The sequence below is a fragment of the Schistocerca gregaria genome, chromosome 1 (assembly GCF_023897955.1).
Source record: "Schistocerca gregaria isolate iqSchGreg1 chromosome 1, iqSchGreg1.2, whole genome shotgun sequence".
Lineage (NCBI taxonomy): Eukaryota > Metazoa > Arthropoda > Insecta > Orthoptera > Acrididae > Schistocerca > Schistocerca gregaria.
Genome location: NC_064920.1, coordinates 974338633 through 974358281, shown reverse-complemented (window position 1 = coordinate 974358281; position 19649 = coordinate 974338633). Strand labels below are relative to the sequence as shown.

The 19649-nt window shown below is 44.8% G+C and overlaps 1 protein-coding gene across 1 annotated transcript in view; it reads right to left on the bottom strand.

Moving 5' to 3' along the window:
* Positions 1 to 19649, bottom strand: part of LOC126277009 (uncharacterized) — a 62956-nt gene that overhangs the window by 24485 nt on the left and 18822 nt on the right. The window contains exon 2 of the mRNA XM_049977322.1: positions 12649 to 12822. Within this exon, the coding sequence (XP_049833279.1) occupies positions 12649 to 12822 (174 nt within the window). The remainder of the gene's footprint in view (positions 1 to 12648; positions 12823 to 19649) is intronic.

Genomic DNA, 19649 nt, shown 5'->3' with positions numbered 1-19649 from the left:
ATCACCATTTGGCATCAAACATTGTACTATTGGTTGGATGTGATCAGTCAAAATGGTCACATAATACTTGGCAGTAATGCGACCTTGTAGAGTAATCATGGTGGCCATGGAGTACAATGACACGGTTGCCCAAATCATCACCAGACATCACAATGTTTCATTCGTGGTACATACAGTCTACTGAGCGAGGTGGCGCAGTGGTTAGCACACTGGACTCGCATTCGGGAGGGCGACGGTTCAATCCCGTCTCCAACCATCCTGATTTAGGTTTTCCGTGATTTCCCTAAATCGTTTCAGGCAAATGCCGGGATGGTTCCTTTGAAAGGGCACGGCCGATTTGCTTCCCAATCCTTCCCTCACCCGAGCTAGCGCTCCGTCTCTAATGACCTCGTTGTCGACGGGACGTTAAACACTAACCACCTACCTACCCTACATACACTCTGCCAGAAGTTGTAACCAATGTGAAGCAAAACTCATCGGACCAAATGACTTTCTTCTGTTGCTCCACGTTCCAGGTTTTTTGGGTTGGACACCACTTTTCCTGTTACATGCATTTGCCTGACCGATGAGTGGTTGAGGAATTCCAGCTCGCCCTGCAGTTCCCAGCGTATGGTGCTTCCTTCGTGTTGTTTTGGTGCTGACATGGTTAGAGCGTGTGACATTTAATTGTGCAGTGATTTTTGCAACTGTCGTCGTCTTATTTTGCGTCAGAATACTCTCAAATTAACGCCCACACACTTGCATCCACCCTGTGAAGCGGCTGATGATATTTTTTCCCTCTATTCTGTACAAACCTTCGACACAGTGCCTCTTGAAACACTCTACACTTTGGCTACGTTGTTTACGGATGCATCCAACATACGCCCAAGTTCGAATTCACTCAGCTCCGACATAATGCGTTCACGACTGCACGACCGCGATTGATACCTAAAACTTACTGAGGATATTTCATAAGTGCTGGTCGTGGTAAAAAACAACAGCACAGCCTGCAGGCTTGGCTACCATCTTCATTTATATTCAAGCATGCATTTCTCGCTGTGTTTCAATACTTTATCCCAACCCCTGTCGCTTTATAGGGCTTTAGATAATGAGAAATGGTACCGGGTGGTCAGGTGACTGTCCACTGCTGACGCCAGTCACGGCACTGAAGTGTGAGGTTGTTTGGCACGAGTGCAATAAGACGCGTCAAAGTGAAGACAAATGGCAAAAATGAGCTATATTGCTTTGTCATGCCCATGACCAAAACGCGAAAGAAGCCGCCCGATTTCTTAGTTGATCAACGTGAACTTTCTATACGTGTCTGCAGGGACTGGTGCCCCATTCCCAACCATACAGACCGGCTGCTCGTAAAACGATACTTACCGACAGAGGCCAGAGACGAATGTCACGTCTAGTGAATGACAATCGGTTTCATGAATTTCTGCTGTCAGTGAATATAGGCCCATCTCAGCCATTTTCCGACCGAAAACTGTAAAGGGAGTCTGATAACTTGCAAGATGTCATTTCTTGTGGCAGCAGAGAAAACTGTACGTCTCCGGTGTTCAAATCAATTAAGAAACTAGAAAGTAGATGACTGGAGTCGTGTGGTCCTACCAGTAACTGTTTTAAAACGCCGCAGGGCATCGAGTGCACCGATGTCTCATTGATGCTTTTAAATTGCAGTATGTGGACAGTGTACAGAGTGGGCACTAGTCACAATCATAAAATATTCGAGTAACTTAACATACAGAGTGTCTCAAACCTTGGGGCTAGTTGAAACAGGTGATAGACGGTCCACAATCGATTATATTGAGATGGGGAATCAATGGTCGGAAATGCATATTTATTGTGTTATGGACATACACAGCGCACACTGCACAACAAGAAAGTAGCTCGTAGTAATTTACATGCATGGCAATGGCGAATGAAGTTCTGTCACGCTCCCCAAAGATCCCTGGTGTCTGTTGTACCAGGAGACAGCCACCTTGGACCCAATCATGTATCTCTTCAGTTGCTTGCTTGGGGGTTCCACACAAAACCCCAAAGTCCAGACGCGTAAGATCCGACGATCGCGCTGGCTATAGGACAGGACGTCCCTATCCAGTTCAACGTGAGGCTACGTGTCGTTCAGGTGCTCGCAGACATTAACACTGAGGTGGGCTGGTGTACTGTTATGTTGAAACAACATCCTTTCTTGGATAAAACTGTGGCAGCACATCTCGGAGAAACACCAGGTAACGTGGACCAGTCAAACGGGGAGGCAGTAAATAAGGTCCTGTAAGGCGATCTTGGACAATTCCAGCCTATACACTGACAGAGAACCGTTGCTGGTGGCCACTGATGCAATTGTCCTCACTCCTGACGTGGCTGTTGCGGCAGTCGAAAATATCATCACTGATGTACGAAATTCGCCAATGCAGCACTGGGGTGTATAATCATTTTATAGAAGTGAACACGGGGCTCAAAATCCATTGTTACCAGTGCTTGCGAATGTTCTTTATGTTACGTTTGTAATACCTATTCTACTGGTAGTATCACAGGGCTGAAATGCATGTTCCACCAGTACTCTCAACACTGTACCATTCGAAGTGTGCATTTCATGGGCGAGTTGACGGATGCTGGGTGGTTGGACACACTATTTACTCAAAATCTAGTGTCCGGTCAAGTCTCAACTGGGAACCTTGGCCGGCTCTCTGTGGCGTTAATCATCCTCTCTCTCGTAAGTTGGTATCCACAGAGGTAAACTTCCTCCAGTTAAGATGACGCCTGGTGGGAAAGTGTTCTCTGTTGATTCATGCTGCTTTGTTGTTGTTGTTGTGGTCTTCAGTCCAGAGACTGGTCTGATGCAGCTCTTCATGCTACTCCATCCTGTGTAAGCTTCTTCATCTCCCAGTACCTACTGCAACCTACATTCTTTGATCCCCTGATGCCTCAGAACATGTCCTACCAACGGATCGCTTCTTCTAGTCAAGTTGTACCACAGATTTCTCTTTTCCCCAATTCTGTTCAACACTTCCTCATTAGTTATGTGATCTACCCATCTAATCTTCAGCATTCTTCTGTTTCACCACATTTCGAAAGCTTCTGTTCTCTTCTTGTCTAAACTATTTATCGTCTATTTATCTGTTTGTTTATCTATCTATTTATTTATTTATTTATCTATTTATCTTGTCTGAACTATTTATCGTCCATTTATTGTGCTGCTTTACGGGCATTATATCCTGCCACATCAAACCCTAAATGCTTGTCTGCCAACTCTCGTCACGAGCAACGTTCCATCTTTGACTGCACGTCATGCACTGCACACAGTAGCACACCTAACCATGGATACATCACAAGCTGTCTGATGCAATGAACAACTGATCCCAGTGATACTGGTGTGCTTGCGGCACAGATTAATACGCCGATGCGATGCATGCGGTCGTAACATAACACACGTGCTATGAGCTAAGCTGTGTTCAGTGTGTCTGTTTGGCGGTCAGGGGTGTATGCTGTTTACCACCTGGGGCCTGTTCCAGTGTACAACAGAAACCCTGGATCTTTGCGAAAGTGCGGCAGAATTGCTTTCGTGTTTGCAATACCTGCACTGAAACTGGTGGTCATCGCTTTGAAAAATTACTGAGCGCTACGCTATTGTTATGCAGTGCACACTGTGTGCAAATATGCATTTCCGACCATTTGTTCCCTATTTGAATGAAATCTGTTGTGCACCGATTATCACCTGTTTCGGTCTGATTCAAAAGATTTGGCGCCCTGTATAGTTTGCTGGATCGTGAAATGTATTCTAGGTTCAGAATAATATTTAAAAAAAAATGGTTCAAATGGCTGTGAGTACTATGGACTTAACATCTGAGGTCATCAGTCCCTTAGAACTAAGAACTACTTAAACCCAACTAAGCTAAGGACAACACACACATCCATGCCCGAAGCAGGAATCGAACGGTTCCAGACTGAAGCGCCTAGAACTGCTCGGCCACACCGGCCGGCTGAATAATGTCCCCTGCTTGTGGTATGTCAGCCTGAGGTCACTCACACGACAACAGCGCAGGCGATAACTTGTATGGGTCAGATTACAACAATGTAGACGCTACTCCGCGAAAAAAAAGGCATGTGCTTGTGGTCCTGGCAAATGTTACGACATGTGATCGTGTTCTGTATTGATACCAAACTGACATTATGGTGAACGTTTGTGTTATAATGACGGATACAAATAGATTCACAACTGAAGAACGTCTTTTTCTTAGCGAGTAAGTGTGGAAAGAAAGGCCTTTGCAACCAGGTCTGTGACAGATGGCCTACGCAAGACACAAGAAATATGACAACGACAGTGAAGTCACTGAATGATTAAATACATCACTGCTTCGTCCACCATTAAAATCGACAAGGAAGCGGTCAGCGGAGAACATTTCCAGAATATCCATGCATCACTGGATGAAGAAAGAGGGTTCCCGTTCATTTCGGCCTGGCAACATCAGTTAATTGACTCCGATATGAATACGCGACGTGATTCTTGCGCGTTGCAACATTAGCGGCTTGTCGTATGGTTATGAAGACAGATGAACGTGCTATGTATCCTAGAGCCCTATCTCGAAATGTGTATAGTAGTAGCTGGGCAAAAGACAACTCTTATTATTGTAAAGAAATTAAACAACGCTGCACCGAGAATAGTGGTCAGGTCATAGGGAACGTGAGATATATGTAAGACGTATGTTAGAAAATTCGTTTCTGTGTTATTGCATTGTTGCAAGTACCTTTTTTTGTTGAATGCAATTTCTGCTAGAGTCAATGAGTATTTCACGTTCCTGTTTGTCTTTCACGTAGCTTCTTGTTTCAATACATTTCCGCTGTCTTCACAGGGCTTTATGCAGAAGTTCCTAGATTGACGGATACTCGAGCACTCAATTGCGCCGTGACTAGCCCGCTAAATTACCCGGTCTTAGTCTCCTAGAAAAATGTCTGAGTCTGTTTCGAACAGCGGATAAAAAGTAGCAGTCAACATTTCCATAGGTTATTATACAAGGTAAAGGCGCAGTGTGTGTTATTCGTTGGTAAATGTAGAGTACCAATAAAAAGTATTATAACAAAAAAGTGGTTCCCTTAATTCTAACGTAGTGTCTCCTTCCAAAATTAATTTTGGAGATAACTCGCCTCATACCAGTGTCTCCGCGCAGAGCTTTAATTTGGGCGTTAATAAAAGCATACAAACCAGAATTCCTAGAAGTATGTAAGAGCAGTTTTGTATATTTAACTAGAACATGGACATTAACGATTCTGATGGAGATGGACATGACATTCTAAACTTAGTCGAGCTGAGACAAACATAAAGCAAAAGGAAGGAAAGTGTGTCGTTACGTAACAGCATTCGAGAGCTATTCGTTTATTAGGGTCCGGTCGGTCGCGAAATGGAAAAACATGGTGTAAATCAAATATGTTTTCTTTTCCAACAGTTAGGTACACCTTGTAGCTTCTTCTCTACGTAGTCTCCTCTCCGACTTTGACGCCGGCCGCGGTGGTCTCGCGGTTCTAGGCGCGCAGTCCGGAACCGTGCGACTGCTACGGTCGCAGGTTCGAATCCTGTCTCGGGCATGGATGTGTGTGATGTCCTTAGGTTAGTTAGGTTTAAGCAGTTCTAAGTTCTAGGGGACTAATGACCACAGCAGTTGAGTCCCATAGTGCTCAGAGCCATTTGAACCATTTGAACCGACTTTGACATTTGTCGTAAGTTTGTACCAACTCTCTAATACGCTCGTCATAGAAGACAGCCGCCTGTGCTTTGTGCCAACTCCCTATGCTGGCCTGCATCTCGTTTTCTGTGTCGAAATGCTGTCTTCTCAGCCGGGGGTTCGTGTGAGCAGAGATGAAACTCAGAGGGAGCCAAGCCGGGCTGTATGTTGGGGGATCAAGAACTTCCCATCGAAAACGCTGCAGGAGGACTTTCATTGCCCTTGCAGCGTGCGGCCGAGAATTGTCACGAAGAAGGAAACGCATAACAGTTACGTCATGTGGGCTGCATGAAATCAGGCGAATTCTTTAAGCAGGCACTCGTAGTTGACGGGAGACACTGTTTTATACGCATCTTTATGTGCACACTGTGCACCAAAACCGAAAATGACGTGACGCGATCGATCGGCATACTAGAGACACTGCTCAACACACCTGCATAAAGCCTCATTGGGTTTTCACTGTGGTTTCCATTTCGCGACCAATTGGACTTTAATAAACGAACAGCCCTGTATAGCTAGAATGTCAGTGAAAAAATAGTTACGGTTGAAAATAAAAAAAGTGTATAGCATAATGAGCTAGAAGTGCATATACGAGGATTAATTAAATTTCTCGAAATTGGAAGCAAACCAACACAATCAGACATCGTACATTAGACCCTAATCATCTTAAACACAAAAATATCATAAAATAGAAAAACAAGAAAATATTCAACAGGTTAAGATACGCTGTGTGATCAAAAGTATCCGGAAACGCCCAAATCATACGTTCTTCATTTTAGGTGCATTGTGCTGGCAGGTGCTCCATATTAGTGACCTCAGTAATCATTAGATATTGTGAGAGAGCAGAATGGGGCGCTCCGCAGAACTCGCGGATTTCGAAGGTGGTCAGGTGATCGTGTGTCACTTGTGTCATACGTTTGTACGCGAGGTTTCCCACTTCTGAACATACCTAGGTCCACTGTTTCCGATGTGATAGTGAAGTGGAAACGTGAAGGGACACGTACAGGACAAAAGCGTACATGCCGATCTTGACTGTTAACTGACAAGAGACCGCTGACAGTTGAAGAGGGTCGTAATGTGTAATGGGCAGACATATATCCGGACCATCACACAGGATTTCCAAACTGCATCAGGATCCACTGCAATTACTATGACAGGCGGGAGGTGAGAAAACTTGGATTTCATGGTCGAGCGGCTGCTCATAAGCCACACATCACGCCGGTTAATGCCAAACGATGCCTCGCTTGGTGTTAGGAGCGTAAACGTTGGACGACTGAAGAGTGGAAAAACGTTGTCTGGAGTGACGAATCACGGTACACGATGTGGCGATACGATAGGAGGGAGTGGGTGTGGCGAATGCCTGGTGAACGTCGTCTGCGAGCGTGTGTAGTGCCAACTGTAGAATTCGGAAGCGGTAGTGTTTTTCATGGTGGAGGCTTGCACCCCTTATTATTTTGCGTGGCACTACCATAGCACAGGTCTACATTGATGTTTTAAGCACAGTCTTACTTCCCACTGTTGAAGAGAAATTCGGGGTAGGCGATTGAATCTTCTAACACGATCGAGCACCTGTTCATAGAGCACGGTCTGTGGCGGACTGGTTACACGACACCAACATTCCTGTAATGGACTCGTCTGGACAGAGTCCTGGCCTGAATCCTATAGACCGCCTTCGGAATGTTTTGGAACGCCGGCTTCGTGCCAGGCCTCACCGACCGACATCGATACCTCTCTTCAGTGCAGCACTTCGTGTAGAATGGGCTGCCATTCACCAAGAGACCTTCCAGCACCTGACTGAACGTATGCCTGCGAGAGTGGAAGCTGTCATCAAGGCTACGGGTGGCCCAACACAATACTGAATTCCAGCACTACCGATTACCCTCAAGAAATTGTAAGTCATTTTCATCGTGGTGTCCGGATAGTTTTAATCTGATAGAGTATATGTCAAAAGTAGCGAAAACCTTAGCAACAATCGCAACTTGGATATCGGACCTAGGGGAGGAATAAGTGGGCCGGCCGTTGTGGCCGAGTGGTCCTAAGCGCTTCAGTCTGCAACCGCGCGACCGCTACGGTCGCATGTTCGAATCCTGTCTCCGGCATGGATGTGTGTGATGTCCTTAGGTTAGTTAGGTTTAAGTAGTTCTAAGTTCTAGAGGACTCGTGACCTCAGATGTTAAGTCCCATAGTGCTCAGAGCCACTTTGAGGAATGAGTACCAGGAATAATCAAGTGTCAAAACTAACGTGTGTCATATTGTCACTTGAGAGGGAATTTTCCTGACGTGTATGTATATTTCTTCCGTTTTCTTAATTAATATTATCTTTTTATCAGAAATGTACTGGCTGACAAAACAAATGAAGCATTCTGATGACATGGTCAGATATCAAGGTAACTTCGTACAGGTGGGCACCAGCGTATGGTAATGACCCCATGTTGGACTGCATGGCAAAGTGATGACTGGAATACTCGTCGTCAAGGTTACAGTCGACTACATCTGAGCACAAGAAGAGGATCGCCGTACTGTGCACCAAGCTCAGTATAACACCCTCACATCTGCGCCTACCTTTGTTCGGAGGCTAGCAGCAGCTAGTCTAGGGAATTATCGTCGCATGTGTAGGCTGCCGTTACCACACAACACAAATAGCTGCGTTGGAGTGGTACCGAGACCTGGAAGCATGGACTGCTGATGAATGGCCTCGCATTGTGTTCAGTGATGAATGACACCCTGGATGACTGTCGTCGGCGCGTATGGTGGCGACCCGGAGAGAGGTTACATTCTAGAATGAGATTTTCACTCTGCAGGGGAGAGTGCGCTGATATGAAACTTTCCTGGCAGATTAAAAACGGTGTGCCGGACCGAGACTCAAATTCGGGACCTTTGCCTTTCACGGGAATTTGCTCTACCAAATGAACTACTCAAGCACGACCATGCCCCGTCCTCACAGCTTTAGGAAGTTTCATATCAGTGCACACTCCGCTGCAGAGTGAAAAATCTCATTCTGGAAGCACCCCCCAGACTGTGGCTAAGCCATGTCTCTGCAATATCCTTTTTTCCAGGAGTGCTAGTTCTGCAAGCTTCTTAGGAGAGCTTCTGTGATGTGTGAAAAGTAGGAGACGAGGTACTGGCGGAAGTAAAGCTGTGAGGACGGCGCGTGAGTCGTGCTTGGGTAGCTCAGTTCATGCCGGCATAGTAGCTCAGCGCGTTCGCTCAGAAAAAAAAAGAAAGAAAACCTGAGTGAATGGATCAACAACGAACTTGAACGGATGTCAACTGACGCCCGCAAAGACCAAACACAACGATAAAAAAAGAAAACACAAAAGCTGGTACAGCACTTGCCCGCGAAAGGCAAAGGTCCCGAGCTCGAGTCTCGATCCGGCACACAGTTTTAATCTGCCATGAAGTTTCAGGTCCCACTGTTTCAATATTTGGAGAGAGAAACGATGATGTTACTCCTGGAGCCTTGGCGTAGGTGTTGTAAAACCAAGAATCGTAATTCGTAGTTCGCGTGACACCATGTAATTAATGCTACGTTAAAAGATAAAGTCAAATGAAACTATTTGGTTCCAGAGACCTTTTCAAGTCTCAAACATTTATGATGTGTATATGCAGCCTGAAGCGACGAATGGAAACGTCTACCAGGGCCAGGATTGGAACCTGGCCCTCCCGGGCTAACCGTTACGCCAGCATGCCACGGGGGCTTTGCGTAACTGCGCGGTTTACTCAGCACACCTCCCTTGTCAACATAAATTTCCACCGACACCTCAGCGCACTTGGTATTCCCCCTAAAATCGAACAGCATCTCAGAAATGAAATTATTTCGTTATAAGTAAAGGAGGGCTTTTCATCAAGTAAGTACAATGTATAGAGCATATATAACTGCAAAAGTATGTGACAACAAAAACTTTGTTATGTTTTAGGATGCAAATGTGAATCATTTTGTAAACCATACATCACAAAAACTTTGTTATTTCTAGGGCACAAATGTAAAACTTGCAAGGACGTCAACCCTACCATTTGACGATAGGCTCTGGCCCGAAACTACTAATGATACAATAAAATCATTTTAAAAAAAATTGTGGGAACTTTCTGTATTTCCTACGGTGTAAAATAGAAGAATGTTTATACCACAATTCATACCGAGTAATCAAGACCATCTTAAATGATTGTAGGTCCCCAGTTTTCTGTATTATCGCTCCGTTAAATGACGGGGAAGTTATTAACATCTATTCAGGAACCTAGAGTTCGTTTCTTACAAGTATGAGCGGAAATGCTTCAAGTTTTAGATTGGATATAATTGCATGATACGTATGAAATAGCAGATAGTGAGATTAATTTACCATTCAATAGGTTTTTCTCCTTTGGTACTTGTTTAATATCTCCTGGCACACATTCTGCGTCTGCCTTTTGCGACTATTTTTCGCCCTTTAGTTTATTTTCGTATGGCATAATTTTATCTGTCTTAACTTTCCACAAATTTGTCGTACTTTTCATTCAGCTAGCTTGCAATTGACTAATTGTAATCGCCAATATACCTTGAACTAGCCACTTCATTCTCACAGTTTTTTTCTAATAACAGCGATACAAAGTCGTTATGAACAATATTTTCATCTCTGAAGGCATTGTGCAGGCAACGTTTTATCATATATTCGACATCATTTAATAGTGCAAACACAGCATTGCCCTGCAAATATCGGCTTCAGTATGGGAGAGCTAAACTAGCGCCAGTGAGCGGTCTAGTTATTTTTAGTAAGTCTGTGACTCATGCGAGTAGAGATTGCACTTCCCAAGCGATTGTCGCTCAGAGTCAGTGTTGGAAATGGCTCAGTGTAAAGAAGCAAACCCGCATTCAGGGAGACGCCCTTTGAATTCCCCGTCACATTAACTAGGATTTAGGTTTTCCACGGTTTTCACCCTGCGAGGTGCCACATGTGTAAACCACCGGACCCGCATTCAGAGTTTTCGGTGATCTCTTTAAATCGCTTAATGTGAATACAGGGATAGTCTATTTGAAATGGTGCGTTAAATATTCTTCTATACCCCCCCCCCCCCCCCCCCACCGGCAGTTCGAGAGCGCGCTCCGACTCTAATGATCTCGTCGACGGGACTTTAAACACCAATCTTCCTCCCAAGGTTTCCCTGAATCACTTAAGGGGAGGTTTACTATCTTTTGGTTAAAAAAATCGATTTTTTAAAAATTGTAATTCTGGATCCATAAAAGTGTTTAGAATCCACCTCTGAAACGGTTTTTCCGAATACGGAACGGAAATGTTTGTTATTCGCGATTGAACAAAAAAAATGCACCTGCCTGAAATCGGCCTTTTTCACGCACCAATTTTTTTCTCTCGGAGGACGAGTTATTGTACCGGTGTTTGGGAGGAAACACACAAAATTCAAATGAAAGTTTGAACACGTGTGTTTGGAAGTTAGCCCCCAAGCATTTGCATTCTGGTGCGAAGACTGTGGAGATTGCGACTTTCCTGGCAGTGAGCAGCTTCAACGAAGGGTATTCAGCAAATCTGAAGGCCATGACAACGATGGACGTCACCCTGGGACTCTATTAGACGCAGTTCGCCAAGTATTCGGACGACCACCGGATTCAAGCCGCCGAAAACCGCTTGTCACCGGCCGTACGAGCGTCTCTGGAGCAGCGCAGGATGGCCCAGGTCGAGCAGAACGCCCTCTATGAGGAAGAGGAAGGACTAGTTTATGGTCCCGGGATAGCAGATTGAACGTAAGTTGCAGAATAAATGAAAATTTATGCGTTGTCAAAACTTCAAACGCGTTTTCCTAGAAATGACTTTTTTTTTATCGCGCGGTATGCTAACTTCAAATCTACTTAATGTTTCCGACGAAGCTAACTAAATTGTCCAGGAGTTGTACCACTTCTATTGCGATCCATCTACTATAAATATTTTTGCTTGGCCGACGAAGTCGAAAAATCGATGAAAAAATCTCTCTTTTTTCGAATGGCCGCCATTTTGTTTCCAATGGTCTAAATAACTTAAGAAAGGTACAACTCCTAAAGAATCTTACATACTTCGCTTACGTCAACTCAGTTTTGATTTCAGACGAGCCACCTGACCTGTGACACACCGCGCGTGGAGGTCTACATCGAAATTTTGTTTCTCTCCGACGGCACTTCCGCCTTTGCTCTTCGACATTTCCGGTAGAGAAAAAAAAAATCAGTTTTTTTTACCAAATTTGACATTGGTATCTATAACATACCTAGAGAAAAAAATTCTCAAAGAAAGATAGTAGCCGGCCGCGGTGGTCTCGCGGTTCTAGGCGCGCAGTCCGGAACCGTGCGACTGTTACGGTCGCAGGCTCGAATCCTGCCTCGGGCATGGATGTGTGTGATGTCCTTAGGTTAGTTAGGTTTAAGTAGTTCTGGGTTCTAGGGGACTGATGACCACAGCAGTTGAGTCTCATAGTGCTCAGAGCCATTTGAACCATTTTTGAAAGATAGTAAACCTCCCCTTAAGGCAAATATCTCGATAATTCCTCGTATGCTTCCTCGATATTGTAAGGATGCCATTTCTTTCAGGCAATAGTTCGCTGGTTTTAAAGGGTACGGTCACCGATATTGGAGCTCCTGGATTTCCCATAGGTTTTATGAGGCCAAACCTCTGACATGAAGTACCTTTTTGGTAGAGATTATGCTTCAAACTAGCGCTGTGTCAACCATGTTATAATCATAGAGAACTTAACCGAAGGCTACCCATTAGCATCGACTGTATCCTCAACACAAGCAGGACACAAAGGTAACGTGACACACTTCGACGCGAAATAACGACTTGTGAGTGATAAATGTCTTGTCAAACCTGTCTTATCTCCTAGCTAGAGATAGTTACGCCCGCGCACACGAAGCCCGAAGTCACGTTGCGCAAAAGTCCTCGGTGCGCTTTGCGAGCCGCGACGGGGTCTTTTGCCTTTCGCAAGTACGTACTTCTGTCGGAATCGGCGACACGCAGCATGCAGTTGCACCAGACCATGGTGCAGCTGTTGGGGAACGTCCAGATCTCCCCATCCTCGTCGACGCCGCACACGGGCAGCCGGATCTTGGAGCAGGGAGGGCAGTGTGTCGTCGCAGGGGACTGTGCGCCTGCCATCACAATCACACCTGTAACAAAGGAAAACAGCCGCTTCTGTAACGCTTGCTGACCGACTTGCCGTCTCCGCAGAGCCTTCGCGCTGCTTTCTTTGGGAAACGATATCGTCTATTCCTGCTCCTTACCGACCGCCTGTTGACTGGAGGTAGCAAACACCTAAAAGTGTGACCGGCCAAAAAGCAAACTTTTTAACAATAAAATTTTGTTACGAGAATCGATAGAAAGGCAAATACACAGGTGGTAATGGACAGTGATACGCCATTACACACCACTCTGTCTTTATCAAACTTTCGGGAGCACAAAAAAGGCGATTGCGCTCCTCTTTAAAAGACTGCCAGAAAAGCGAGGAAACAGCTATCACATTCCTCATTCCGCCTTCCACGACTAAAATTCTTGCATGCGACCATAGTCGCGCTCTTTTGACACAGAATCCTTTTACCCAGTCTCAAAAATGGTTCAAATGGCTCTGAGCACTATGGGACTTAATTGCTGAGGTCATCAGTCGCCTAGAAATTAGAACTACTTAAACCTAACTAACCTAAGGACATTACACACATCCGTGCCTGAGGCAGGATTAGAAACTGCGACCGTAGCAGTCGCGCGGTTCCTCACTGAAGCGCCTAGAACCGCTCGGCCACCGTGGCCGACTCTCAACCCGTGAAGTTCCATTTTATTTCAGTCAGCCTAGAAGCGCTCGGTCACTCCAGCCGGCTACCCAGTATCCCTTTGTTGTTAGTCTTCATAAGTACCTACATCTAAATCTACATACATACTCCGTATGCCACGCAGACTACATTGCGATGGGAACCACGTACCGCTTCTAATCATTTTCTTTTCCGTTCCACTTGCAAACAGACCGAAGGAAAAATGACTCTATAAAAGCCTCCGTGTGAGGCGTAATTTCTCGCATTTTATCTTCATGGTCGTCACGTGAAATTCACGTTGGCGGCAATAGAATCTTTTTGCAGTCGGCCTCAAATTTCCGCAACAGTGCCTTGCGAAAAGAGGGTCGTCTTTCTTCCAGGGATTCACATTTGAGTTCACAACGCATGTCAATAATACTACCGCGTTGATCGAACCTACCAACAACACATATAGCAGCATGTCTCTGAACTGCTTCGATGTCTTCCTTTAATCCGACCTCATGGGAATCCCAAACATTCAAACAGTACTCGAGACTGGGTTATATTAGTGTTATATACGCCGTCTCCTTTACAGATCAGTTACACTTTCTAAAAATTCTCTTAATGAAACGAAATCGAGCATTCACTTTCCCTACTACAAAACTGACGTGCTCATTCGATTTCATATCGCTATGCAACGTTACGTCTACAGATAAACTGGTGTCTAAAATTAAAGCAACAAAAGAAAACTGTGCAAGGTTGCGTTTATTTTGTCCCAAAATAGCATAAATAGGAGGTATCAAAGTAGAAAATATGTAGTGAATACAGAACGTAAAAAATTGCAACATGCGTAACAGTAGACAAAAATGTTCTTCGTTTTTTTCCCCAGCTCAACACATTTACACACACACAATGCGACAACCGGTCAATGTGCTCAGTATTGGGCGTGACCACCTGCGGCACCAATACAGGCCTAATGATGACGGGACATACTGTGAATGATGTCATCAATCTCATGCTGAGGCAACAAAGCCCATTCTTCTTGCAGAGCTGCTGGCAATCTTGGAGAGTGGTTGGTGGCCGCTGGCGTGATACAAGCTATCTCCCTAGAGCATCCCAGACAGGCTCTATGGGATTCAATCGGGAGAGCGAGCAGGCCACGCCATGCGGGCAATATCTTCCGTTTCCAGGAAAACATCAACCACCCGTGCTATATAAGGTCGAACATTATCGTCCACCAATACAAAGTATGGGCCCTCAGTACCTTGCAACAACCGCGCATGAGATTCCAAGATATCCGCACGCTACCTGGCAGCGGTTAAGTCTTGCTGATTCACCCATACAATTTCATGAAGAGATGTACCAGTGGTCAACACATTCCTTGCGCACACCATTAGGGATCCTCCTCGATATCGGTCGCTTTCCACAATGTTTGGGTCCAGATATCGTGTTCCACGTGCCCTCCAGATGCGAACCCGCCGAAAATTAATTCTGCAGACAAAATCGGGACGTATCTGTGGAAAGAACATTGGTCCACTGTCCGGGTGGTACGTTGACGGCTCCGCTCTAGCCTTACCCTTCTGTGAAGACACGCCAGAGGCAAACAAACAGCAGGTCCTTAACAATAAAGGCCACTCTTGTTAAGCCTTCCGTACACCGTTTGCCTCGATACAACACATCCAGGGGATGCTGCGAGGTCACATGCCAGTTGCAGTGCAGTAATAAGACGGTACCGTGGGACCCTTACGGCAAAATAACGGTCCACTCTTTCTGATGTCACACGTGGTCGGACCTGTCCAGGTCTCCGGGATATAGTTTCTGTTTCTGCAAACTGTCATCTCATCCGAGAAACAACAAAACGATTCAAAATGGTTCAAATGGCTCTGAGCACTGTGGCACTCAACATCTGAGGTCATCCGTCCCCTGGTCATAGAACTACGTAAACCTAACTAAGCTAAGGACATCACACACAGCCGTGCCCGAGGCAGGATTCGAACCTGCGACCGTAGCAGCAGCGCGGTTCCGGACTGAAGCGCCTAGAACTAAAAGCATTCACATTGGTCCATTGGACCACATCCGTTTGCGACTCTCGTGCTTCCATTCTTCCTGTGGCCCTCTACAACAGAGTCTGTAGGCGTCTGATCTGAACCATACAGCACCGTCTGTAATGCACCGTCTGTAACTGTGTGTATAGCGATTGTGGCTGTGGGACTACCCTGCAAACACTACCCCGCTTGATAGGTGCATCATAGTTATGGTGCATCATAGTTATGGTGAGTTCGAACGTTACAGGATTGGTTTTCCTACTCATTAATTTACATTTTTATACATTTAGAGCAGGCTGTCGTTTGTTATACCAAATAGTGATTCGACCTAAGTCGTATACTTCTACAACACTCCCGTGTACCCAGTCACCGTTGGGTGGTGGTACGGGACTCCGAGTCCCACCGCCACATCTACACCTACATGGTTACTCTGCAATTCACACTTAAGTGCCTGGCAGAGGGTTCATTGAACCATTTTCATACTACTTCTACATCTACATCTACATCTACATCGACATGACTACTCTGCAATTCACATTTAAGTGCTTGGCAGAGGGTTCATCGAACCACCATCATACTACCTCTCTACTATTCCACTCCCGAACAGCGAACGGGAAAAACGAACACCTAAACCTTTCTGTTCGAGCTCTGATTTCTCTCATTTTATTTTGATGATCATTCCTACCTATGTAGGTTGGGCTCAACAAAATATTTTCGCATTCGGAAGAGAAAGTTGGTGACTGAAATTTCGTAAAAAGGTCTCGCCGCGACGAAAAACGTCTATGCTGTAATGACTTCCATCCCAACTCGTGTATCATATCTGCCACACTGTCTCCCCTATAACGTGATAATACAAAACGAGCTGCCCTTTTTTGCACCCTTTCGATGTCCTCCGTCAATCCCACCTGGTAAGGATCCCACACCGCGCAGCAATATTCTAACAGAGGACGAACGAATGTAGTGTAAGCTGTCTCTTTAGTGGACTTCTTCTAAGTGTCCTGCCAATGAAACGCAACCTTTGGCTCGCCTTCCACACAATATTATCTATGTGATCTTTTCAACTGAAGTTGTTCGTAATTTTAACACCTAGGTACTTAGTTGAATTGACAGCCTTGACAATTGTACTATTTATCGAGTAATCGAATTCCAACGGATTTCTTTTGGAACTCATGTGGATCATCTCACACTTTTCGTTATTTAGCGTCAACTGCCACCTGCCACACCATACAGCAATCTTTTCTAAATCGCTTTGCAACTGATACTGGTCTTCAGATGACCTTACTAGACGGTAAATTACAGCATCATCTGCGAACAATCTAAGAGAACTGCTCAGATTGTCACCCAGGTCATTTATATAGATCAGGAACAGCAGAGGTCCCAGGACGCTTCCCTGGGGAACACCTGATATCAGTTCCACTCTTGAATGGCGCGTGGGAAAAAGGAACACCTAAATCTTTCCGTTCGAACTCTCATTTCTCTCATTTTATTAAAAAAAATCAAATGGCTCTGAGCACTATGCGACTCAACTGCTGTGGTCATTAGTCCCCTAGAACTTACAACTACTTAAACCTAACTAACCTAAGGACATCACACACATCCATGCCCGAGGCAGGATTCGAACCTGCGACCGTAGCAGTCGCACGGTTCCGGACTGCGCGCCTAGAACTGCGAGACCACCGCGGCCGGCTCTCATTTTATGATGATGATCATTTCTCCCTACGTAGGAGGCTGTCAGCAAAATATTTTCACATTCGGAAGAGAAACCTGGTGATTCAAAATTTCGTAAACAGATCTCGCAGTAAAGAAAACCGCCTTTGTTTCAGTGACTGCCACCCCAGCTCTCGTACTATAACAGTGACACTCTTACCCTTATTGCGCGATAATACGAAACGAGCTGCCCTTCTTTACACTTTTTCAATGTCCTCCGTCAATCCTACCTGGTAAGAATCCCATACCGCGCAGCAAAATTCCGGCAGAGGATGGACAAGTGTAATGTAGGCTGTCTCTTTAGTGGGTTTGTCGCATATTCTAAGTGTTCTGCCAAAAAAGCGCAGTCTTTGTTTCGCCTTCCGCACAGTATTATCTATGTGGTCATTTCAATTTCAGTTGCTCGTAATTGTAATTCCTAGGTATTTAGTCGAATTGGCAGCTCTTAGATTTGTGCGATTTTTCGTATACCCAAAATTTATTGGATTTCTTTTAGTACCCATGTGGAAGACCTCGATCTTTTCTTTGTTTAGTGCCAATTGCCACTTTTCGAACTATAAAGAAATTCTCTCTAGATAATTTTGTAACTGGAGTTGATCGTCTGATGATTTTACTGTTCGGTAAATTACAGCGTCATCTGAAAACAATATAACGGGGCTCCTCACATTATCACCTAGATCATTTATGTAAATCAGGAACAGCAGAGGGCCTATGACAATACCTTGCTGAACGCCAGATATCACTTTTATTCTACTCGATGATTTACCGTCTATCACTACGAACTGTGACCTCCCTGAGAGGAAATAACGAATCCAGTCACACAACTGAGATTATACTCCATATGCACTCAGTTTGATTAATAGTCGCTTGTGAGGAACAGTATCAAAACTCTTCTAGAAATCTAGGAATATGGAATCGATCTGGGATCCCTTATCGACAGCACTCTTTATTTCATGGGAATAAAGAGCTAGCCGTATTGCACAAGAACGCTATTTTCTGAGTCCGTGTTGGTTATGTATCAATACGTCGTTTTCTTCAAGGTGATTAATATTGTTCGAGTACAGTATATGCTCCAGACTCCTACTGCAAATTGAGGTCAGTGATATGGGTCTGTAATTCAGTGGATTACTACTGTCTCCTTTCTTGAATATTGGTGTGACCTGTGCTACTTTCTAGTCCTTAGGAACAGACCTTTCGTCAAATGAGTGGTTGTATATGATTGCTAAGAAAGGCGCTATTGTGTCTGCATACCCTGAAAGGAACCTGATTTGTATACCATCTGGACAGGAAGACTTGCTTTCCTTAAGTGTCTTGAGTAGTTTTAAATGGTTCAAATGGATCTGAGCACTATGGGACTTAACATGTGAGGTCATCAGTCCTCTAGAACGTAGAACTACTTAAACCTAACTAACCGAAGGACATCACATACATCAGGATTCGAACCTGAGACCGTAGCCGCCGCTCGGTTCCGGAGTGAAGTGCGTAGAACCGCTCGGCCACAGCGACCGGCTTTAGTTGTTTCGCAGCATCAAAGATATCTACTTTTATGTCACTCATGCTAACAGCTGTTATGGTTTCGAATTCTGGAATATTTACTTCGTCATCGTTCACGAAGCAATTACGGAAAACTGTATTTAGTAACTCCGCTTTAGTGGCACCATCATCGGTAACATTTCCATCGCTATCGTGCAGTGACAGTATTGCCTTTTTTAGCCACTGGTATACGAACAGAATGTCTTTGGGTTTTCTACCATCTTTTGAAACAATGTTTCATTGTGGAAACTATTAAACGCATCTCGCATTGACGTCCGCACTAAATTTCGAGCTTCCGTGAAACTTAGGCAGTCACGCGGATTTTGCTTTCTTCTGATTTTGGCATCCTTTTTTCGTTGCTTCTAAAACAGTGTTCTAACGTGTTATGTGTACCATGGTGGATCAGTCCCGTCTCTTGTTGTGTTATGCGGTATGAATCTATGTACTGCTGTCGATACTGTATTTTTTAATTTGCGCCATATCTGGTCTACACTTACATAATTAGCTTGGTGGGAATGGAGAATCTCTCTTAGGAAGGCATCAAGCGAATTTTTATCTGCTGTTTTAAATAGATATATTATGCGTTTATTTTTATGGTTTTGGTTGATATGGTTTTGAGCCTCGGTACAATGACCTTGTGTTCACTAATCATGTATCCGTCATGACGCTCTCCATTAGATCAAGATTATTTGGGGCTAAGAGGTCAAGTGTGTTTTCGCAACCATTTACAATTCGTCTGGGCTCATGAACTACTTGTTCAAAGTAATTTTCAGAGAAAGCAAACAGTACAATTCCGGAAGATGTTTTCTGTCGACCACTGGGTTTGAACATGTATTTTCGCCAACAAATCGAGGGTAGATTGAAGTCTCCACCAATTATAACTGTATACCCTCCAAAGTGTATTGCAGTGACGCAGCGACACTGCCCTGT